Source organism: Malurus melanocephalus, unplaced genomic scaffold (genome assembly GCF_030028575.1).
Source record: "Malurus melanocephalus ecotype Western Australia unplaced genomic scaffold, MMel_1.1 scaffold_56, whole genome shotgun sequence".
In the NCBI taxonomy this organism is placed as follows: Eukaryota; Metazoa; Chordata; class Aves; order Passeriformes; family Maluridae; genus Malurus; species Malurus melanocephalus.
Window position 1 is genome coordinate 1660978 of NW_026623288.1, and position 25750 is coordinate 1686727.

Consider the following 25750-nt stretch of genomic DNA (forward strand, 5'->3'; position numbering starts at 1 on the left):
ACTTCCCCAAGCCAAATAAATGATATTTTTTGATCTTTACAGTTGGGACTAATTTGCTTTTTCTCTCATGTATATGATCATGGTTTTAAATGATTAAAAAACCCTCAGTTTTTTGGACCCTGAAAGTACCATACAACAAGTCAACTAAAAATATAACTGACAACTACACAAAATTATCCCTCTAAGCCCTAAAGCTAGAGTTAGAAATAATAATTGTTCAATTTTACTATAGCTTTGCTTTGGTGGTGACCTTGTCCTAATGAACTTGAAGCACAGTAAGAGTCCTTAGGACTCAGATACAGATGTTTGGCTTGACTCAGATACAGATGTTTGGCTTGTGAACACAGCTGGAATGATTAAGACCTTTGCTGGGTGAGAATTCCATTGTTTGGACTACACAAGGATAATAAATCACATCTAGAGTATGATCTCTGACTGAACACATCCTAAGGGTTTAGGAAGGTACCACCTGTCAGCTGTGTTTCCYTAACTCAAGTGAGTGCAAGCTCTTAACCCACCTCAGCTGCAGCTGAAAATGCTCACAGCTTCCATCCWGATGAACCTAATCCAGCTCTGTAGMTTGATAGATGGAAACTTGCTCTGTCACCATAAATTTCTCACAGTCTAATGCTCAACCTCCCAGCAAATAGGACTTAAGAGGCAATGGCTCACCTCCTTCCTAATTCCTGATTTTCCTGTTGTGTTGCTATACAAACCCTGAAACACACAGCTTCTGATTTCCTAATTAATCTAACATTGGTATRACACCACTGACTTTATGGAATTTTTTCTAATTTATACTTATGCCAAATCAGGTCCTATGAACTTCWTATATATATGGAGAGAGAGAAGTGCTTATAATATGTAGATAAAATTTYCTTATACAAAATTGATTGTGAAGGAAACTTAATTACATTTAGCCCATCTGTAGCAGTCAGATTAATTAAATATTTCTCTCTGCACTTATCTCTAATTTTAATGTCAACAGAGCTGTCCTAATCCATGTTATGTTGCCATTAAAAAGGAAAAAGAAAATTGCTTTTAAAAACKGCAGTGAAATGATGTTAAGTGTCTGCCTTAAACTGACAAATTCAAGGAGATTTAGAGTTAAATCTGCCAACTCTTCCAATAACTCACTGTTATTGCAGAATATAAAGCACCCAAAATCACAATACAGGGCAGTTCATACAGAGCCAGTTCAGAGAGTGCATCAGAAAATGCTTTCCACACATTCCAGGCTGAGAGGGGTTTTAGGGGGCAGATTTAAGAGCGCAGGCGGGTGAGTCAGTGACTCGGACAGCAGGGGACAGCAGCGACAGATGGGAGAGCACAGGGGGGCAGGGATGCCAGCTGTGGGACCTTGTGTGACAGGGACACACACCAGGGTAGGAGAGTGCAGACAGTGGGCAGGGACACGGCTCTTGGACCTCTTGGAAACAACGGGGAAAAGGAAGGATATGAGAGGAATAAGGCAATTTTGAATAGGGCTCAGAAATGAGGAAACCTTTGCCAAAGGACAGCAGGGTCTTAGAGCCCACAGGATACAAAATCAGAAGGTCTGAAAATATATCTGTAAATGAGGAATCATCACTGAGTCAGAATGTTTCTATTGAGGTCCCACAGTGACCTCAGTTCTTGGACCCACATCAAGCCTAATTTATCAATGACCTAGAAGAAAACAGGCAATGATTACAGCAAGGTTTGCCCCTAGAGTAGAGTATGAGATCTCACTCAGGACACTGTTGTGGTCTTCAGGTGTGACACAGTAAAGTCTAAGGAAAAAATATAACTGTGCTTGGGGCTGATCATAAAATMATAGAATGTTTTGGGTGGATAGGGACTTTAAACATCATCKTGTTCCAGCCCCATGCCATGGGCAGGGACACCTTCCACTAGAGCAAAAGCCTCATCCAACCTGGCCGTGAACCACCCTCTGAATGAGAAAGCTGTGAGGCTCTGAGGATGGGACAAACACATGGCAAAGGCTGGTAGTAGGTGGAGGAGAGAAAAGCAACAGTCCTTGACTGTTCAGTAAATGAGTATTCCTAAAACAGGTAGGAAAAATAATTAACTCTGAGAGCAACCAGCGAGGAATGTTGTGGTTTCTCTCCCACTGGCAAGTTTGAAATACAGTCTGGATGTTTTTTCTTAAAAAAAAAAATGCTTCAGCTCATGTATTGGAACAAACTACAGGGAAGGAAGCAGAGACCAACTTAGGAAAGAACTATGTTTTCCCCAGCAAACCTAAAACTTGCACAACCTTAGAATGAAATTCATACCACAGAGGTCTGAGGTCAGGAACATCTAGTACCAAATTCAACTAGCAGAAAAGTTTTTTATGAGAAAAACCCAAGTGCTGGRGTGGTAGATATGGCCACAGACACTTTCTGCCTTCAGCAGCACCCAGCACAAGGGGCTGTTCCCTCACTGTGCTGCTTCAGATGAACTCAGTGGAACAACTGTCTTGAGCAAACAGACAAACATTGACATTTTGTGATAAACAGGGAAGCACACACCAAAACCATGGATTTAAATGGCAGTCAAGGATGTGACAGATAAACAGAGACACATGAATTATGTATCATACCTCCATCATTGTCCAGGTTATCTCCACACACCATTTCCATGACAACGTTACATCCCGAGCCACTCCAGCCCACTTGACAAACACAGTGCCATCCATTCTGATCGAGAGTGCACCTCCCATTTCCATAACAGAGACCTGGGCAACCATCTAAAATAGAAAACGTAAACCAAAACCTTCATGGAGGGATTTTTTCTCTTCTTTTACAGTTCCAAATATTCATTAACATTCCTGCTTCTAGCACTGTACTTACTGCCTTCAAATGATGACAGCTTGCAAACCACTTACTTTTCTGGCTGAATATGGAAAACTCCCCAACCTGGTCCTTCCCTTTGTTTGCCCAAAGGTAGTTTCTCAGTGAGGAATGAGGATTTTTTTTTTAATGTGAAATATTTTATGCACAGGAAAAAAGTRAGTGAAGCCATGTTATAAAGTTCTAAAGTCATGTCCGTCTCTTTCTCTATTTATTGAAARATAAACTGTAGTTTATTATTTTTCACTAACAGCATCATACACATAATCAAGATTTATATCAAAGATACACATGGAAAATATTGTCTAAATGACAAACTGGCATCTGTGGACATAATCCTACACATCGCAGGGAGTGGAAGTGACCTTTTTATTCTGTTCATAAATACTCATCTGACTGAGCAAAAGCCAATTTGATTTATGGTACAACACAACTCTTTCCACAATGTCCTGCTCCACTTTCTTCCCTTACAGCTGATTCCAACAAGCCCAGCACACGGCCTTTGGTGGTGCTGATTCTAGATCAGAATTGGAACCAGGTCTGGAGCATTCTCTCCATATTGTACCTGCAAGCTCTGCGTCAACAGTAATTTGGATATTCACATCTAGATTCCTTGCTGCAASAGTGACAGAGGAATGGTCTCTTGGATGAGTGCACTCACGTCCATCTGCTTGCACAGTGCAGTGCCAGCTCAGACATTTGTCAGATCCTCACTGTGTCACACGTGGAGCCAAAGGACATGGATAAAGCTTGGCAAAGAACCTGACAGAGTGAGTGGCATCACTTCTAAGAGGGCTCCTTTCTTTTTGCCAGCATGGACAGAGAGAGTCTGAAAGCCCCTCTGATGATCAGCTGATACCGATCATCAACACATAGGTGCTATCAGAGAGGGGTTTTTTGGGGAAGAAAGAAGAATCAGTGTCTGACAGCCCCGAGATGCTCCAAATGGACCTTGGAGGAGCCAGTTGGAGAGTCTGGTCTGTCAGGCTGTGATTCACAGCCCCACATGCAGAACATTTCCTGGCAACTGCACATGAGACACGTGCTGTCCCTCCTTCTCACTCTTGGCACAGTTTGTCCATCACATCTGCAGACAGGGGATCAGAGTCTGACCCTCAGAAAGGGGATCAGAGTCTGACTCTCTTGCTCGGATAAACTGGAGATGGGCGGCAGCATTTTCTCACATGGAGTTCTGGAAGATGCTACTCTAAAACAGCATGAACTTGGCAACCATCAAATATACTGCAAAAGCCAATTATTTGCCTCTTTCTGGGGGAAAGGGCAGGATGTGAGAGCTCTTTTGGGTAATGTGGATGTTTTTCCACTTTGAATCACTGTCCTGCTGAGTTAATTAATTTCTCGTACATGATTATAATTTGCTGCTGTGTGTGGTTATCCTCTAAGTCTATAAAGGCACTAAAATGAATGCCTACATGCTTTTCTTATTATCTAATAAATAGATATTTCAATAAATACTGAAGAAATAAAATAAGAAGCAGAAAATAAGCACATTRTATTTCAGTGAGCAGCATTTTTGGAAGGGCTGTGCTCAGAGTGGCCCAGGCTCAGGGATGCTGTCACACTGGGGGAAGGTTCTGCACTGACATGAAGGAGCAGGACCCGCGGCAAGGCATGGGAATCAAATGAACAGCACCAGACAAAAAGCAACAGCAAATTTAACTCTTGTATCAAATGACTTGAAGAGAACTAGATCACATCTGGCACAGACAGCTTTAGAAGGCAAGAGTACTTCTCCATCAAAAGAAACCTACTTCAAGCATAAATGACAAAAAATTTTTTTTTTTTTTTGTTCTCATGGGAGACAGTATCAACACAAGCTTTTTAGCAAGTCCTCAGCTCTGGCATCACTTTGGATGGTAAAAAAGACCAGAAAATGTGCCTAACACAGCACATCAGATGGCCGTGTAAAACATGCTTACATTGCTGCAACTTTGCAAATGAGTTGAGCACATTACTTATTAAAAACTGCATTTTCTGCTGTAAATCTCTGTCTCCGTGTGTGCATATATATCTACATACATCTCCATAAACAAATGTGTTGTCTATTCTGGGAACTTAGCAGTACAGAAGCTCAAACAAAATGGGTAACAGAAAACACTCAATTCCCAATAATTTTGTATATTTTCCTTTTTTTTTTTTTGGAATGCTGGTATGAAAAACTTACCTTGAACAGCATCTAAGTAGTGAGCTTAAAAAAGAAAAGAACAAAACTGAGATGGATCAAACTTCTGTACCAAATGAAAATACATTTGCTTATGGTTTGATACCTGGGGGTTACATATAAAATGTCTCCCTCTTCCTGCAGGCAGATTTATTCCTGCTGCTGTGACCAGAACATTGTGTTTGTGATCGTTCTCCATTTGATGACAAGTGTGCAGGGGCCACACCTGGCACTGCCGACAATGTGAAGAGCAGGTCTATTCATTTTTTTTAAGTATTTTGGTCCTTCTCTGGGTTTTGCTTTAGACAATCTTCAGAAAATTAGACTGTTCCTCCATCACAAACCTAAATCCTCATTTAGCAAATCTAATTTGGTAAATTCTAGAGCCAGAGAATGAATTATCCTAAAACAATCAAGATAAAGATGACACATTCTAGATTTCTTTTTCAAGAAACAAATGGGAGAGGTTACACTCCTCATCTCTGAAAATTAGATAATCATCTCATTTTGGGACACTTTAGGGAGAAACACTCTTAGACTTTGCAAATACTGTTGAATTTCTTAAAAAAATATAACAATTACATTTGTATAGTAGACTCATCTGAAAGCTTTACCTTATTAGGAASATGGTTAGAAGCAAGCTCTAGAAAAAACACCATTAGCAGTAAGTAAAATATGTAAATCCTCAGACAAAAAGGCAAGAGATTTAATATAAGAATTACTTAAGCTAAATAATAGCTTTGTCCCCTCACACCTTCTATTTTTTAAACACTTCTTTCTTTCCTGACTTCAAAATTCACATATGACACATCCTAAAGACATGTTAGTACTGAGACGTCTTTCCTTTTTGTATATATATATATATTTATATTTAACTTTATATTTAACTATTTTACATTAATATATTTAATAAATATATTTAATTTATATTTATTTTATTATTTAATCTATGTTATTTCTTCCACATAGAAAGCTGTGCCAAATTGCCTCTTCTGTGGGACAAACGGTGCAGAGGCACCTTTTCTACACCTGACTGGATTCTGAGTGTCTGTTTTTTTAAACCGATATCAATCAGAACGATGGCTATGGCAGATCTGTGTAGGAGTGGTTCATGGTTTTATATATTTGATTTGTTGAGGTTCAGACCCCTCTTACCGATGGTGCAGTGGTCCCCTTCCCATCCAGGGCTGCACTCACACTTGCCRTCCCTGCACTGTCCGTGCTCGGCGCAGTGCGAGTGGCAGGTCCKCTCCTCGCAGCTGGGTCCCACCCAACCCTCTTCACACTGGCAGATCCCTCTGGAGCACACACCGTGGCTGCCACAGTCCAGGGTACACAGCTCTGCATGGGGGAACACAAACACAACATGTAGAACAGCATTTCCAAACTACTTTGTCCAAACAGACTTTGCATCAGGATTAATTCACTTCTGTACCGCTGTTGCCCATCAGCCGGATCTGATGTGGGATTTTATCACTCAGGACAGCCCTTATGCAATCTGGCTGCCTCCTTTTTAGCAGTTATTTGTCAGATCATTTATTTTGTTTGGGGTGGGACTGCAAATGATGGCTTCAGAGAGGGTAGAGTAATAGGTCCAAACCAGACAAGAAATTACATGAAAAAGTCTGTATTTTTCAACAGATTTCTGCTGTGACTCAATTCTAAAATCTCTTACAAACTCAGATATTGTGAGCTGAATTAAAGGATAGAGTGACACACAAAATATGTATAAGCAAAGCAATCTTTTAGATATTCAGATGTTTGTAATGATGACAAAATGACCTTCACTTGCAGTACAGAGAGCCACCAGAAAGGTAACAGGGAGTAGGAGGCAAGGCAAGCACCTCTCTCTGACAGCAGTAYACAACACTACATGACCTACAGGCCATTCAAATCTCCCTAGTTCTAAAATGGCTTTCAAGGACTCAGACTTTTTTTTTTTTCTTTCCTTCCTGACCTTCATGAGTCAACTGCTCAGAAAGCAGGAAAGCTGTTTCAAGTAATACHTCCTTCATTGCCCTCAGAAGAATTTCTCTACCTGGGCACTGTAGCACAGCCCTGATCGTGAAGTGGAATGAAAGTCCTGAATTGTTTCAATACATCACCATATGCCAATTGCAATTCTACTTCCACTTACACCAAAGTCATTCTGTGAAAAGAATGGTTTCATTGTAGAAAGGTTCCATGCAGTYTGAATTTATTTAGAATAATTATTGTAAAGAGACAGAATTTGCTTGTTATCCTGCAATTAACCTGCTACGAAATGCCTCCTTCTTCCTCTCGGAAAGCAGCTGATAGCACTTAAAGTATAAGCCAAACACTCATGTCTGCTCTGATTTCAAATGTCAGAGCTACATATTTAGTTGTGGCAAGATTCTTCCCTTGACAGATTTTAAACAATGATCATTTAGATCTTGGAACTATTGTATATAAACATCCTTAAAAGCATTTGTAGTGACAAATGCTGTCACTTACATACCAAGAGAAGTTTTTCAAGTTTAAATTGAAGTCTTATCTTCCAATCATTTTAACACAAAGGAAAAAGCAGCACAGAAATGGAACAGCACAGGGACATTGCAGACGTGCTGGGCTCTGTCTTGAGTGAGAGCTTAGCCCTTATTTTTTTAATAGCACAGAACACAATCAAAAGGATGGGTGAGAGATAAACTGCAAGAGCATTGTCAAACTCMAATTCAGGAGCAGAAGGCATGGTAAGGAATGTCACACAAAATTCAGTAAAAGCAACTGCAAAGTACTGTCCTTAGGAAGTCAAAATCAGCTACATAAAATAATAATTAAATTTACTATTCAAATAGTGAATTGTGTTATACTGGAGTACAAGATCAAAATCATTATCTGATCATATGATCCTATGATATTCCTGCAAAAGCATATGTAAGACAAGAAAAGAGATTACTCTGCTACATTCAAATGAAAAACTGTGCCGAGTCTGGGGCATTATCCCTTAGAAAGTCTTGATTTCTGCCTGCTGATCATGTATTAATCTACTGCTTCATGCCTTGGGTTGCCTTCCTGCAGGTACTGGGAAGGATTTCTTCCCCCTTGCTGCATAATTTGCCTTGGCTCTTTTCTTTTATTACTCGTTTGCTCCTTGAAAACCTGGGAGATTGCTCAGAGGGCTACAGGAGCTCTTGCTTTCTTACTCCATTGGTACTGAAGCTGTCCAAATACTCACTCCTCTGATCAGGAGTAAACTGATCCCACCAGATCGCAGAGTAATCACCCCCAGGACAGACTGGCAGAGGATCACTGGATAATTTCAACCTCTCTTTCCATCTTGGGGCAAGGGCATACCCCTGAGAATTAAACCTCATAAATTAACTGATACTTTAAGAGTTTAGGCTGCTAGAGGGATGCCTTTGATCTCCCCTGATAYCCCTGTAGTTCATTATAATTATTGCTTTTGATATTTTACTTCAAGTGGCAAAGMTTGTTAAGAGGATGTTAAGAAATATTGTGTAGTTTACAATAGGCTGAGGTACGTGGAACTGATGGTCGTTTTGACCCTTCTGGACTTGATTCTTCTACACAGATTTTTGCAGTTGTGGGMCTGGCTTTGTTYAACTGWTCCCAAAACTTCAGGGAAGATTGTAGGCATTGGAATATGGAAGTGGGGAAACAAAGCAACTCATGGAGCTCCCGACCCTGTCAGCAGCTCTGGCAGCTCCTGCCACTTCTCTATCTGTAAACAGACCAAAGAACCAGCTGTGGAAAACCTTGAACACATTCCCACACATGGCATGCATGGCTGCATCCCCCGTCTGTCTACCCCGCAGAATCTGATCATGACAAACTCATCTTCCAAACAAACAAAAGAAATAACAGCATGGAGCTGAAGGCAGGGTGGGCACATCCCCACTGCAGGGACAGGGAYAGATCTTGCACATGTTCCCATTTTAAAACCACAAAATTAAACAGACCTTAAAATGTTAGAAAGTTCTTCCCTGCATTTCACACATGGAATAAAATGCTTAAACACGACTTAAGCCCCTAATTTTTAATGAAGTGGAGATACAAGATTTCCTATCTTATAAAAAAAATCCTAGGTCAGTCTATATACAGTCTTGACTCACAAGGCTTCTTTTTTTTTGTTCTATTTTCCCACATAAGATTATACTGAAATGAACTTAGCTAGCTCTTGCCTTTCCTTTGCATTTTCTCTGAAAATTTTAAGTTTAAATATTCTTTAATGCAAATCAAACCCCATTTTGTAAGCACCAGATGTAATGAAACCAGGTTACTTAGTTTGGACCAGACACTTTCCTCAGCTACCCTAGCTGACCTGCAGCTCAGCCAGCTCACACTTTATCATCACTGAGGCAACCTTGAGAYTTATGTTCTGTTTGGTGATTTCATACGGCTTCAGAAACGCTGTTTACCATGATAATGTATTCTTCTGCCATGCAAATCCAAGATTCTCCACAGACTTCTCATGCAAAGCAAGGGAAATCAAGCCTAACATCATCCTATTAATGCTGTGGTAGAACATGCAGCTTTAATCCACAGCTAATTCAAACAACTAAGATCAAAAAAAGGATTATCAGTTCAGGTTGTCCTGTTTTTAAATGCAAAACTATTTCCTAACTCCTCCTGCAGATAAACAAGCCCAGAAAACTCTGTGTAGCARGGAGCCACATTAACATTTGTGTTTGTATCGAGGGCTTCCACTGCAGACTGGCCAAAATGAGATACTCCAGTGAGGGACCAACAGCACTGGAAATTACACAGCAACTTTAAATAGCTAAATAATTCAAGTAAAGCTGATGTGGCAAAAATTCAGACCCAGGTAAAGTTTGACAGCAAGTCAGACATGATGCAACTGTTCAGCTCAGTGGAGCACCTTCCTCCTTTTACAGCAGCTGGTGCTACAGGACACAGCAGCACCAGGAAATGCAGCAGAGAGAGCAGAGCGGGGAAAGGGCTTTGAGCTGTGGGTCAGCACAGCAGCTGAGACAGCCAAAGATGTTTTCTGTGACTGGAACAACTATTCCACTCCTTCTCCTTTCCATCCATCTCCTGGCTCTGTGATCCCTGCCTAGYGCTTAGAGTATGAAACTGGTGAGATGATTCAGATCATGGAACTGTCAGATAATTATTCAGTTTATTTTCCTGGGTTAGTACCTGACAGCTTGCTGAGCTAGACCAGCCCAAGGAAGGATCAAAGCAGCAACACGGGCAGGACAAGGGAGGAGATGCAAATCCCAGCCTGGACAGAGACTGTCCTGCTGAGGAGCCAYGAGCTGAGCCATCATCTGACTGCAAAGGGCAAGAGCAAGGAGGTGACTTATGCAAGGGAACAAGGGAGGCAGGTGACAAGGGTACAGTTTGGATTAGATGACTCAGGGATATTACATCACAAGCCTTTATTTGTGCTGTTCCAGAACTGTCATTCATTCTTACAATGCACAGAGCCCCACTCACAATTCCAAAAGTTCCTCAACCATGTTGGTGTTTAGGCTTGTGGGCTCACATAAACCCATCTCTCCTCTCCCACTCCTCTTTGTCATGGGGTCACCCAAACTCACAGCAAGCCATGGCCCTGCATCAGTTTTTGCACCTATTCACTTTGAAATCCAAACAAGGTTYCCCAAATGTAGGTCTGGGAAGTTAATTCTGTTTTTGAAACAAGCCCAGCCGTGCAGTCACTGCGCTGGCAGAGTGCCGGGAGATGGCCTCAGCCGACCTCAGCAGCTTCCCTCAGACTTTCATCAAATACAGTCTGCAGCAAATCGAAAATTCACAGTCCTCAGACTTACACCAATTAATGAAGAGGAGACTTTAAAAATGTTCAGCTCAGTCTAGAATTTTTACTGACATGTCCTTAATTCTGAATGCTCATTAATTTCTTGGGAAAAGGCAAATGTGAGCTGAGAAGCATTATTTGTACATATTCTTGACAAGGAGACAAATAGTTGMTCATTCCTGAGCTAATCTACAAAGCATTAAAAATTCACTCCACACTCTTCATTTTAATTACCTAAGTCAACAATGAGTTCTTTCAAATGTGTTTTATAATAAGTTCCTACTTATGTGTTATGAAAAGGGAAATTAAAGCTAAATATTTTATAATTTGTAATGATAAGGGATGATTTTAATGTTAATTCAACATGTGTCAGAAATAACTCCTAGAAAATCATGCTAAGAATACAAAACTATATATAAATAAAAGTGGGCAAATACTATAAAACACTCATACTTTTGTTCAGTGGTAAGTTCTTGTTCTACAGACAGTCTAAACTTCCAGTATCATATGAATAATTTTGCTATCCATCTTTTAATAAGTGGTTTTCCATAAAGATTAGAAATTAATCTACCCTGATTTTCACCCAATAAGCTTAACTGCTGGAGGCAGCAAAAAAATCACCTATCTAGACCTAATAAAGAWTTTTTTCAATTTAAATATACATTGCATTTAATAAGTTTGCACGATAATTTCAACAATATTCTTGAGCTTTTTAAATTACCTTCCTGCTGTGTCCTGGAGACAACTCTGTTCTAGCTTTCATTTTCAGCAACTGACTTTATTAATATAATTTTTTACACCACAAAAAAGTTCCAAAATTTAAAGTTTTAGGAGTTTCAAAAGCACTTGTGCTTTTTATTTTATTTATTTTTTTTTAAACCTAATGGAAATTTGTTACCGTTAGAGAAGGTTACCTTGGAGTGCACTGTAGAGGTTTCACGCAGACATCAAGTTTTATGTATCTCTACAAGAAGAGATGTTATTTTTATGGTACAACTTACATTCTTTTCCCAATTCACATCAACTTCTTGCCCATCTCTTCCCTATCCTCCACACCACCAAGGAACACGTGGTGGGAAATTGCCACAGAACTTCGTGGGAAATTCAGTACAATCAGAAATACATCAATATGATAGTTCATCACCACATGACTGATCTATTTTAACATAAATTTACAGAGTACAGAGTTGCAAAGGACTTCACAGGATCATCTATTATTGTTTCAAAYTAAATCATACCTGGCATCCCTTACAAGCTCCCAGCAACAGAGAACCTATGATAGGAAATTCATCCCACCACCAGACTATCTTCACAGACAAATATTCTCTCAATCTCAATTTCTCTTGCTGCAATACTCTTTATCCTGCTCTTCATGCATTGAATKCTAATATCTGACACTGAAATATATTAAAGGTCACCTCACAATACCACAACAATGTGTAATAGTTGGGTGAATAAATTCAAAGTAACTCTTTCTGCAAAACTATTGCATTGAATTTCTTCTCATATATCTCTCCAAAATAATTTTCACAGTCATTTCCAAAGATTCTGCCCTTGCCTAAAGTGGGACATGGTGGCCCATCCCAACAAAAGATTCAAAGAGTGAGATTCAGCCCACCTGAATTGAAACATTTGTGTCTGAAATACTTTTCTATAACAGCCAGTTATCAGACTTGAATACCTAAATTTATTCAGCTATTGATATTTATCCTTTCTGACACTGTCACGAAGCAAGACTGCAGCAGGCATATAAAGCTGTGTTAAGCCAAAGAATTATTTGGAAAAAATCTTAAGGAGAAAACAAGACCTGCTCTAAACTGCATCTGCCCTCATTTCTGGCTCTGAATGATGTTAGAGAGGCTCATAAAATATTCCAACTATTTACAGTTTTCCACGCATTACACAAACATGGACATGCCTTAGCCCCCTTAAACACCATTCTTTTCATGTGTGTCCTTGATGTCTTCTATTAGGTAAATTCATATTAAGTACCCCCTTTCCCTCATGATTACATGACCGATATTCTGTTTCTATTTTCTCTTCAGTGGATCTATGGAGGAGAAACTGAAAATAAGCTTTTGGGGGGTCTTGCTAACATTCAAAACCCAGCACAGGTAAAGTCTAACAGAGTAAAGGAGTGCTCTGGGCACTCTTCATGTTTTGCCCAGCATTAGCCCAAGAGCTGTTCTACCAGGAGGCAAAGAGGCTCTTCAGGAAGTTGGGTCTTCCTCAGAGAGAGAAGAGTTGCAGGAAAGAACTATTGAATAGTCAGTAACTTCAGAAAATAAATGGGGAGGATGTAAACTTCACACAGCCCTGACTATTACTGGGGATAATTCAAACACAGTTATTGCACAGCAATCAACTATATCGACCAAAGGCAAAACTTCCCCAAAACTTCTTCATTCCCCAAACATTGCTTCATTTTAAACCTTCCTACTGGAAGCTCTATGTAGAAATCCTTTCTGATGTCTTGTCTCGCAGATATCTAACCGCCTTTCGTATCTTCTTACCACAGGCCACAACACATAAAACAAACCCACTGGAACTAAAATGCCATATCCTCACTGTTTGTTACTCAGAATGTTTCACTATCCCTATAGTGGTGGTTTTAATTGCTTTCTGGAAATAATCCTACCATCATCTCATTGAGCTTATTCCTGATGCATTAGGTACTCCATAAATAACTCTTCTGGCCTCTAGTAGGAAGGCTGCCATTAGCACTATTGTGTATCACAAAATATATGAATGCAAATGCGTTTTAAAAAGGCCTGTAAGGTAGTTTCTGATAATACTACATCTATTTAAAAGTATCTTTTCTAAACTGGAAGCCTCAATTTGCTTGAAAATTTATTTGAGTAGGAAAGTAATCAGCGAACAGAAAGGTCTAGAGGCCTACAGAGGCTGGGGAAATGACAGARAACTTTTTCCCCTTCTCAGATCTTTTATCACTCTTTTTTCACCCAGCTTTATTTTTCATCTCATGAAGATTTTCTTCCTGATCCAAATCCCATTTATATATATAAAAAACCTCACCCCATATCGATTTCTCTGTGGTTCAAAATGGTATTTTTACAGTACAAAAATTTAATCAATACAGCCTAAAGAAGTTGGACTGGTAATGGTAAACATACTAACAGATATTTCATTTCAGGCAGCCAAAGCACTGAAAATTGATACCACTGAAAAGGATTCCTCATTTGCCACTGGGAACATCTCTGTTTACCCAGCCATAGCAATGGTGTAAAGGAGAATACAATTATGCTGGGCTTGCCACACAAGAGACTTCAGCTGCAGAACCTGTCTCGTTCTTAGAGATGATACAGGYTGGCAGGTTGGACGAGGCCAGCATGGGCAACGTTTAAAATAAATGAGCAAAAGTGTAACCTAATAGCAGGGAAGATTAGACTGACACAAGGGTGAGGAGAACCACACAGAATTCTGACCAGGACATTTTWAAAATACCATTGCCTGAGTAAATGTGGAGTTTCCTTGTCAAATTTGGTCCTGTTTTATAATTTGTCTTCACTTTTTCATTTCAAATTGTACTTGTAGCAAAGCAGTGAGATGTCAGTCATCACTGGAGTCTTATACTCTGACTAACAAGCTCTGAAATCCTTTGCAACACCCCGAGAACCACAAAAGGAAGTGCTGTGCGACGTCTACCTTGTTCGATATTTTGTTTGATCAGGAGACTGGTATGAAAGCAGTCCAGAACAATCTGTCATGAGCAGTAATGAGTGAGATGAAAGCAATGCCTTTGTGCTCACTCACAGAGGGGAAAATGCAATTCACAGCTCCTCGGACTGAAAAGCCAGTTGTGCAGGAAAAATGGGAAACCTGTTGAGCAAGTGACAGACCAGGAGAATCGGGGAAGGCATGAGGCCTGTGATAACGATGAGAAACATGYAGAACAACTGTGGCTTTGTGGGGAAAAAGGAAATAGGCAAAGAGATGGCTCAGTAGGCAAATTCAATAAAGCTGTCTCACAGGTACAGCCTGAACTAATACAACATCAAAAGAAAATAAAGATTCTGAAACACCTATTTTCAGCAAAAGTTCACCTGGTTGTCTGAGGAGATCAGGATATGTCTTTATATAAAGCATTAAATATTTTGTGGTACACAGAAGAACTATTGTTAACACTGACTGGGGCTCTGGTGAGAATATAAAGTTATCCACAATTATTAAATTACTAAATTTGACTAGTAATACTCAGTAAAGAAGTACTGCTTCATTTAAGCACTATTTGCAACAAGCAGGCACCATCTTTAYTTCACTGGCTTACAGGATAACCTTTGGATATGGGTCCACTCACAAAAATCATGCTGTCTGTGCTCTGAATGTTAGATGCACCTGCTGACTTTAGTAATAAGATATATTTTACTTATCCTATTTTGAAAGAGCTCAAAATGCTGAAAAGGGGAGCACTGGTTCTATTCCTCAATGCATTACAGGACCATCTATTCAGGTTCATCTGTGTAAAAGCAATGGCAGCCCAAAAGTGACAGAGGTGCCATTGTTGCCCAAATCAGACACAGAGCTGGCACTTAGAAGGAAAGAGGATAATGATTTATAGAATGCACATCCACACACTGGGACTGAATGCTTTTAGAAGAACATGCTTCTATTTTTATATTTTGGCTTTTTTTTTCTGTGCCTATGTGTTTTTTTTTTATTAAGTTTTTTTTTTTTTTTTTTTTTTTTTTTTTTTTCACTGGAGAGCCAGTCTGTATGGACAGACAGAGATCTGTTAAGCCTGGCCAAGAGAAGCTTCAGGGTGACATGATTGTGACCTCCCAGTACCTGAAGGGAGCCTGCACAATGGAAAGGGACTTGGTAGTGATAAGAACATGGTACTGATAGGACACAGGGAAAGGGCTTCAAACTGAGACTGGGTAAGTTTAGATTAGACATTAGGAAGAAATTCTTAACTCTGAGGGTGGTGAGGCCCTGGCACAGRTTGCCCAARGAAGCTGTGGCTGCCMCATCCCTGGGAGTGTYCAAGGCCAGGTTGGATGGGGCTCTGAGCACCCTGGGATAGTGGGATGTGTCCCTGTCCACAGCAGTGAAGTTGGAGGGTGCTTTCAAACCCAAGTCATTCCATGATTCAATGAAACAGTAAAATCAACTAAAACAAGGCTTTGGTCTGTGTGTTSCCAGCAATCAATCTGTATTGCAGGCAAGACTATGGCGAGAAATCAAAAGCCGTTCCCAGAAACATCTCATGTTCACAGTCAAAAGCAGAAGCAGATGAAGAAGCTGGCTTTGCTTCCTCCTGTTTTAGCWCAAATAAACAGCTCCTTGGACAAACTCAGCAGTGAGGCACAACTCCTGCACAAAACAAGGCAGGACAGTGGAAGTTCCTCAGTGCTCAGCCCCTGCCTAGGGAYGCTGTGTCCATCCCCAGCTTGGAAGCAGTGTCCCTGTGCTCAGCCCGTGCAGGTGAGTGCACAGACACAGCAGCTCCCAGCACATCAACCCCAGCTTCCTCTGTGTCAGCAGCACAAACACAAATAGCAGCRCGCATCTGGCAGCTGCTGCTCTGCCTGGCTGCTGCCAAAACAAAGGTGCAGCTCGTGACTTGCATTTTCCTGCAGAGCCTGGTACCAGCTCCTCAGAGCTGGCAGAGGCACCACCAGGCTGGCCACCCTTCCTCGGGGCTTTTGTGAATTCAGCACATGGGGACCAGAGCAGGAGCTGAACAATCACGTGAACAATCAGCTCCCTGCACTCCGTCAGAAAATGATTTTGGATCCCAAGGTGAAGGACAGTGTTTTAACAATCTGTTTATAAAACAGTCAACGTTTCCTGGACTGAAGAGGGACATGCCCAAATGTACACTGTAGCTACAATACACAYGGAGTTTTTCCCCTATTGCCATTAAAATATTCTTGGATAATTAGTATAAATTTAATTTTATTTAAAACATATTACACAAGTGAAAACATTTAAGCAAATGTCCTTAAGGAGGGCAGAGACTGAGAAATCYTTACATATCTACATATATTACCCTTGCAACAATCTGCACAACCAAAATCCTTAGAAATGCAGTGTGTAGGGAAAGTTCTCATGGGTCTGGCTTTTATCAATAGCAATTTCCTATTTTCAGAGGAAGTTAAAATTCACAGACTCTGCTGCATAAATATGTTGAAATGATAGCTATTTTTGTAGAACTCCTATCACAACAACAAAAAAATATTACAAATATCTGCCTTTTAGGGACTGATGCAGCACATTTTGCTCAAGAGATGCTCTGAAATTCACKGAAGGACAAAACCTCTAGTTGTTCTAGTGCCCTTTTGTACCCTTGCTCTAGCAATTCCCCCTGGTGCTTTTCCTGCTGTGAGAAAACAGCAGCTACTCTAACGGAAGAATATTCCTTTAAAAGCTGGTGGTATGGATAATTTGTGAGAGTTTCACCTTTGGATTTGCTTATCAAATTAAAAATTGAGGATTTTCTGTGTCTCCTGTTCTGTTATTCATCTAGGCAGCTTTCCCCCTCCCTTGTAGCATCCTCCAGCACAACATTCCCACAGCTTCTCTATTTCAGAGTCCTCTTTCATAAAGGGTTCTTGTGGAGTACAAGCCTTCCATAGCCAAAATTTCCATCCTGATATTTTCTTGAACACAGACTGTGCACAAAAGACCATTCCATCCTATATCCTGTCAGTTGTTTTAGTATGGTTTTTAATCACTGTTCAGTAAATTGACTCCTGTGCAGGTGACAAGGTTGAGATGTAAAAAGGGATGCAGGCACTTAACTACAACTTTGGACTCAAACCCTTTGCTTAGTTTACCTAATTTAAARGTGCTTGAACCACTTGGGCACGGGAGTTGCTACTAAAATTCCACTTATTTGCCAGGTTTTGCTACTAGATAATGACAGCAGCTTTATGTTAAGCTCTCTGGTTTTGCAATCTGCAGGACCTTACACCAGTGTTGCCTGAGGAGCATCACTCTCCCAGGCTGGCCTGGCACAAAGCACACTGAGGGGGACATTCCTGGCCAGGATGGACTGCTTGAGGAGGGACAATGCCATGCAGGCAGAGGGGAAAGGCTCTGCCAGCAACACAGAACTGAGGGTAACTGGGAGTCTTGCTCCTGGCTAAGCCAAGAAATGCTGGGGTAGAAACATCCAAAACTGGGTCTGTGGATTCCACCCTGTGGAAAAAATAATACCTGGCTGTGGATTAGATTAGGATTTACAACAGCTGACTTAACTAAATTGCATTTAGATTGGAATGAGGAATATTTCCAATAATTGCTCAATGAGGTGCAGACAGCAACAGATTAATAATCCTAATTTTCAGAAAGAAAAAGAGAAGGGAAGGGCCATTATTGTTGACATATCTGCAAAATAAGCAGCAATCAGTTGAAAAACACCCCATGTTGCCTCACTGTATATCTCATACCCTTGACTTATCCTATTTCTTAAATCAATACATTACTACATCAGGTATTTTTGGTTCCCTCTGGACTGATTTAAACATGTAAGATAATTAATTTTTATTGGAGTGCTTCTCCACTGCCTTAAATTTCTCATGCTTTAAATCCTGCAGCAACACATATTAAGTGTTCCAATCTTTAACTAGTATGTTTTTAATAGAAATCTTGCTCACCAGATATATTTTTGAAAATTCTTGCAACTCCACAGGAGCTCTAACTWCTCGCATGTCATTTTTTTTCTTTTCAATGAAATATACAGTAGTAGGGAAGAGTCTTTCTACAATGTCAGACAATGTGCAGCAGGGGAACTTCAATCATCCTTTTAATTAGCAGAGCAGAAATAGGCAAAGCTCCTCACAAATTAGAGAAAGAGGACAGTTAGATGAAATTAAGCAAGTCCATAGTTTCTTAAGAACAAAACAGTGAAGGATGTTTCTGGTGTAATTAAAAAGTTCTTGAGATTAGTCTAAAATAGGCAGCAAAGTAGAAGCTCCAATGTGGAGCTGAGCAAGAAAATGCACAACATTACATCACGTACTGAGGAAATTTCAAGCCTATTTTCACTACTGTGAGTTCTTTGTAGTGAATATCCTTGTCCTTGGTGAATGAGAATGGCTCACACCCATACACTGCAATTTCCCAAACCTGAAGAGTTTCTGTTTGCAATGAAATGGGTTCACCTAATTATTTTTTCAAGTCRCAGTTTTTGATGTTTAATTTTGAAACCTATTTGAGATGTCTTGAACTATATTAATATACTGTATTATGCCTTCATTTCTTTTTGAAGCACTTTACTGTAAAAAATGCAGACTTTAATGATTTTTAAATTACTCCACTCTGCTCATATCAATTTACAACAATTACAACATTTTGCATTTTTCAAAGCACTTCAGTTTTAAAGAGGTTTTTTGCTTCACAAGATATCGAAGGAAGAAGCTGCTGATCCATTTTTACCCTTTGTAAAATTACCACCAATCTWGCTAGGAGAGCTTAACCAAAAATAGATATGCTAAATATATACCATCTCCATATAATCATTTTAGGATGAATGTTTTTGTGACTAAGAACTGCCAGTATTCTTTTCCCAATCATAATTAGGTTGCTTCAGTGATATAAATGGATTCAGTGGAATTATGACAAATGTCCTGGAGTAAGGGGAGGACAGAAACTGGCCTACTTTGGCTGAATASAGGCTGAAGAAATTGAATACAGGACAGGATGTCAGAGCCATCAACTCTGTCACAGATTTCTCAGTCTAYAATATTTTAGGCACACTGCTGCAATTAATTAGTGACTCAGGGCTGGATTCTCACCTGAAACACACTGGGACTGCACTRGTGGTATCACTGCAGTTACACTAATTTATGCAAGGCTCTGCCCCCCTGAACAACTCTGTCATCCATTTCCTCCCGGTATTTCTCTCCCTTAATCTCAAGGCTCCATGTTAAAGGTATCAATCTGAGAAGATGAGTTTTTTTGTTCAGTTTGTTGATGCTGCACCCTCAATTAGCCAGAGCTTCCCTTCTACCTGACAGGAGCAGTCAGTACTCACTAGTTTGATTTTTCCTTTCTGAAAAGCACTGCCTAGATGCCTCAAAGGGAGATGACTCATTAACATCAAGGGATTTGGGATGACAGCCTATAAATAAAGCAACRAAGATCCATAGACAGTAAGTAGAAAGTTGACTGCACTGAAGTCCTGGTGACATTAAAATGGTGTAATATCAAGTCTTCCATCCTGGTGACGGTGTCACGTATCAGTAAATCACACCCCTGCTGCACAGGTCAGCTGAGATGTATGGTGAAGGTCTGACTGATAATRGATTTTCACATGCTATCATAACTGGGTTCAGCATGGTGTAAAGATGCTGAAAGACTCTGAAATACTCCAAGGATGACCTTTCTCAGTGCAGGTGGTTTTCACAAAACATATTATATAATCAGTCTCACTTGGAACAAAGCATGAAACTCCTGTTCTCTATCCACATCATTTAGAGCCAGGGGAAGACTAAATGAGAACTGGAACTCAATCTCTTGTGCATTTCTCTTGGGCACATCCATTGTCAGATGGCTAAATTGGTAATGGCTAAATACCTTACAGCACTTTTGTGTGATTTACCAAAGGATGACCAAAACTAGGAAAATCCCCCAATTAAATGGGCAGAGCGATAAACAAGAAAACAACAAATGAACTCCAAACCAGAATATATATAATCATATAGAACAATTAGAACACTGTGATCTTGTCCATGTAATAAACCAAAGACAGACAAAGGGGCTTTTAAMATTTCTTCTCCTGATCACATATGACTGTAGAAAAGACACAATAAGGTCGTTTTGATTGGTGTAGCTAAAAAGCTGCCTGTATTTCCAGGGTGAAATTCAGTTGATGCTGCCTAAAGAAGGCAACATCAGAAGCACATTATCTGTGTGTTTGAACGTCGGCTGATGGGAAGAGCCTTTACAAAGACACTCATAAGCAGCAAGGCAAAGCTTAAATGAAAACCACATCATCTCTGGGAGAGGTAATTTGAAATCTGAGCTAACAAAGGAAAATGACTTTTCATGGAAGTTCAATATTGTAGGGTAGAAAGAGGCTGAATATATCTGAAACAGATATCCAGCCAAGGATATTGAAAGAATGGATCTTAGCAGAGCTGAACAAAAAGCCAGCCAAAGTTGTGTCCTACAATTACTATGGGATTAGCAATACTAAATGTCTGAACAACCTTCAAGCCATACTGAGCCGCTTTTATTGAGAACCAATTTAAATACAATGAAAACATACCCTGACAGCTGCTTTGGAGCTCTGCAAGGAATTTTCTGGGCCCCAATGTGTGGCAATTGTCCAGCAATAACTTTGGATGTAGAAGGAGTTTTGGATGTAGAAGGAGTACCTGGAGGTGGTGCGGTGAAATTGGGTTATGCCAGTCCACAAGTCAGAGCACAGATTAGGCTGGACACTGGAAAGGACTACAAATAATTTACCAGTCCTCACCTCACATAAATAAACATGATTGCAAGACTTTACCCCTATTCAAACTAGGAATGGAAGATGCACTTTTTAGCAGAGAAGGCCAGACACAATTAACACAATGTAACTAGCAAATGGTAGATTACTCTTCATTTTCACTTTCTGTGTGAAGCTTGAATTTYAAAAAACTATACAGAAACCATGAGTGTCAAGCAAAAACTGAAGGATGATTGTTATTTTTTGCAATGTTCTATAGAAAATCAAACAGCATAAATGACATGGTCTTTTCCAGCCTCAAAAAATCCATGAATGGTTCCAGAGCTCAGGCTSGAGCTCAAAATGTTAGCAATTCTCTGGGATGTGCATGGGTCACTCAGCCACCCCTCATCTCTTTCTCCACCCATACTGATTCTTGTCTTTCCTGTCTGCCATTGGTAAAATGTAATTTTGGTATTGTTTGAAGAGCTAGAGATGGGTGGGTAGGGAAGGGTATCACAGAGGTGGCTCATCTYCTTCAGGTGGGGCCAGACAGTATCTAGAACAATACATTCAAAAATATTCTACAACCTTTGCTATTTCTCCCATTTAAAGTCTTCCAAGATATACTCTTTTCTATTTCAAAAACCTCATAGAACTTAATATAATGTATCCTTGCATTTTGAAAGTATTTKGAATTTGCTGGGGAACACAGAAATCCTTAAGACAAGAGCCTATACTCTTCAAAGTGCTACAGAAAGGCAAATTTTCACAGCACCGACACTGATGTGGTGCAGAGATGGCAAAGTGCAAGGGTTGAGGCAAGCTGAGAGACTGCTGGTCTCTCAGATGCAAAGCTGTGCTGCTGTGTGACTCCAGACGAGCAGTCTGTGCTTCACCCATTTCCCCCTCCCTGAACAGAACCTGCTGACTTTCCCCATTCACAGCTCGTTCCTTGTGACCTTGTTACTCCTCTTATGTTTCCTTACTTATTCATTTGATGTYTTCCTCTCTCAATAAAACCAAGCTTTATTTCCAACAAGCACAGCTACCACCGATCCTAGGAAGAAGATCTCAGGCACACATGAACAGCCACAATTCAGTCTAACACTCAGGGTATTGCCAAGACCATCCTAAATTTWGTCTCACACCTAAGAAGAAATATTTGAAAGGAAAAGTCTGAAGCATCTGGCTGCGATGCTGTTGGCTGTAAAAGCATATTTTGATTATTTAGAAGACAGTAGGGATGAAGAGAGGTATTTTCTCTACTGATGGTGATGAAGGTTCCTTCCAAAAGTGTTCAAAACAGCTCTAGAGGTTATTTATTAGCTTTTTGGGTCCTTAATTAATATCTAATTRCCCCATGCAGCTGACACAACAGACCGATCTGACACTAACATTGCTTTTTGAGCTACAATAACATTGTATTAAAACAGAATTAGTTTGCATATTTTGTGACTAAAAAATTAGTACATAGTTAACACCTCTCCTAATGATTTGCTTCATTAATGGAAATAGTACTATAATAGTAAGCTTCAGGGAATATTTTCAATATATAATAAAATACAGGATAAAAATGCAAGCAACTGAGCTTTTCCCGCAAGCCAATAAAAAGTCAATTCTTATCGAAGTAGATCCCTTATCTGACAGTGTCAGACTTAAATTGCATGCATTAATTCTGGAGTATAAAATGAATGCAAGGTCTTTGTAACAAACACTAGAACTTATTAGCAGGTCAATATTTTGTTGCTTAAAAATTCATCACATAAGGGGACATTTTGCAGGTCCCTACTTAAAGATCATAACCACACTTTTAAAGATCTGAGATTTATACTGTTCCAAGTGCTCTTCTGAATGATGATTTCTAAGAAAAATTAGTGACTTGGACCACTGGTTGTATTCCACAGTATTCAGCAAATCTGTCACTTGTATCTATTCTCTACTGGGATGTGCWACTTATCATCTGAAATTCCAGCTTTGTGAGCTCTATAGGGGAAAAAAATAGGAGTACATACATTGGTAATGACATGCTCCATTACAGAGCAAAATGTGCAGAGTGCATTCATTTCAAGAAAACGAAATGTAAATGYACAAAGCACATAGGAAATCCATTCAACTCCTAATCAAATTTAGTGGGATCAAACCTTGATGGTCCTCTAAGGAAGAAGAGAGTTTTTATCCCAGCATGAGAAAATGATGGTCTTTTTTGTTTAAAGACTTTTTCGATAGAGCTTTTTCACCCATCAGTCATTACATTTGGATTTTTTTTTTTTAATAGCTATATCTATCTTCCCAGTCTCTCTCAGAACTGTGGATTTCCTGAGTGCATGAGCCTGAGAGGTGCTCAGCAGCTCAGGTCAGAGCCACGTTTGTCTCCAGTGCAGGCCAGGAGGCACCTGCCCGCTTGAGGGACTACTGCCACCAGGCAGAAACATTCTTGTCACAGAGAAAATGCATTTCTTATCCTTKGCAACTGAAAGCCAGTTGCTGACAARCCCATAMAGTGYCATGTARAGTATARTTTTACTACCCTGGCATGCAGACCRGYAAAAAACCTGTCTTGTTTTTTAAATTCCTATTAATGCACTACCAGCGATTCCTCTGATGACCCCAACAGAAAGCACAGGCAATGCTGATAAACCCAGTGTCCATCCTACCTGTGGAGCAGTCTGGGCCCGTCCACTGTGGCTCACAGCTGCACAGCCCCGTGTCCAGCAGGAAGGTGCCRTGGCCCGAGCACTGCTCCTGGCACACGGGCAGCGCGCTCTCGCAGTTGACGCCGCCCCAGCCCGTGGAGCAGTGACATTCCCCCTGCACACACACCCCGTGGCCGGAGCACAGCGGATCCAGGCAGTCCTCTGCAAGGCAGGAAAAGCACAGTTTAGAGCAGAAAACTGCCACCTTCACTGGGATTTGTTGGTGAAACACAACAGGGATTCAGATTGATTTGGTGKKKTTTTTTTTGTGCAAATACCCAATGGAAGCAAAGTTAATGCACACAAGGAAATGACAATCTATGTTAACATCTGTGCAAAAGGACAAGCCAAAACCAAGGAACAAAGCAAGCATGTAGATTGTTAAGAGGCCATATGAATCCCTTGTCGTGAATATTATCTTAYTTTTAAAACACAGATTCCCAGGATAGGTCCATTGGTGGAATTTTGCTTCAATAGCAGGGCTGGGAAAGAGCTCGAGCAATTAATAGTTACTTCTGTAATTGTGCTTTGTATTTCCATTTGGGAATTTGCACTCTGTATTTTATTTACATCAGGGAAAAGAAATATTTATTCTTTCAATTTCTAGTGAAAAGCTATTTCTGTAGCTGAAAATTTGTTATAAAAAAAGGTTATCCACTAACACTGAGTAGTGAATCTCTGACTCAATGCTTGTTGTAAAAAAAAAAAAAATCTCACACACATAAAAAATATGTGCTGAGCAATTGCAGGTAATGAACAGCTTCATAAAAGYCATAATGTGCTGATGAACAATTTGCAAACAAAGAACTGTATTTGTTCTCAATTTGGATTAAACTATTCCTAGTGAAAAATTCAGGAGCTCTGTAGAGGAATTTAAATCAGCTGGTTAGTGCTGTATGAGCAGCAGACTCTCACAAAGCCCCAGCACTGCTTTAACAAGACAGGTTTTGAGCAGGAAGCAGYCTGCCTTCTCTGGAGGCTGCAGGAAGACTGCAGAGCTGAAGGATCTGTGGGGTCTGAGCATGGGAACAATTATCCAGAAGCCAGGCCTTGTTAGATCATGCTTCAGACTGATGTTGAAGAGGCACTGTGAAAGTTCTGCTGTCTTTCTCAAGTATCAGCACAAGTACTRTTTTAATAATTCAATTGTAAACTTMAMAAACAGCATCCTRTGCTATGGGAATGAAGAGATGTTTTCTGCTTCCGGAAGGGAAGGCTAAATACTTCAGACACAGAGATTAATGGCCTCCAGTTTATAGCACCTTTCAACCYAAAAATAAAGAAGTAAAAGCTTTATCATTTGAACTGCTATGCCACCAATTCAACATCTTATTTCAGGATTTGTTTTGTATCCTTTTCAGCCTTGCAGGCTTGTGCTCAGTGTAATTCCAAGAGAGGGGAATCAGTGTTTCTGGACAATGCACATCTTGCTAAGCATAGGACAAAAATACACTGCAATTTTCTCTCATCCTGAGACAGCTCTTTATTTTGCTGATATTTTAAAATTAATCAAGTGACTCCATTTTAGGAATGATAATCTGACAAGACAAATAAAAAAGGACTCCCATAGMAATGAATAGATGCAGTTACTGATGCTCCCTGGATAGTACATCTGTTGCTATGTCTGTTAACACTATATAGCACTGCTATAAGACTAAAATCATGTTTACATAAAATAATTTAATTCCTGACAGAATTCCTTAACTAGTTATGTTTTTCAGTACAAACTGAACAGTCATGTCAAGGACACAATGTTACAATAAAAACCCACTGTGTTCAGTTACACAGGTTTGTTTCATCCACCGTATTTCCACATAATTCCACCTTTAAAAAAAAATAAAGTAAGTTTCTTACTATAAAAATCCAACATTT

The 25750-nt window shown here is 40.0% G+C and overlaps 1 protein-coding gene across 1 annotated transcript in view; it reads right to left on the reverse strand.

The window, feature by feature from the left end:
- TENM1 (teneurin transmembrane protein 1) overlaps nucleotides 1–25750 on the reverse strand; it is a 120374-nt gene that overhangs the window by 89728 nt on the left and 4896 nt on the right. The window contains exons 4-6 of the mRNA XM_057365667.1: nucleotides 23840–24040; nucleotides 6166–6360; nucleotides 2588–2734 (exon numbers count right to left, since the gene is read on the reverse strand). Coding sequence (XP_057221650.1) covers nucleotides 2588–2734; nucleotides 6166–6360; nucleotides 23840–24040 — 543 coding nt within the window. The remainder of the gene's footprint in view (nucleotides 1–2587; nucleotides 2735–6165; nucleotides 6361–23839; nucleotides 24041–25750) is intronic.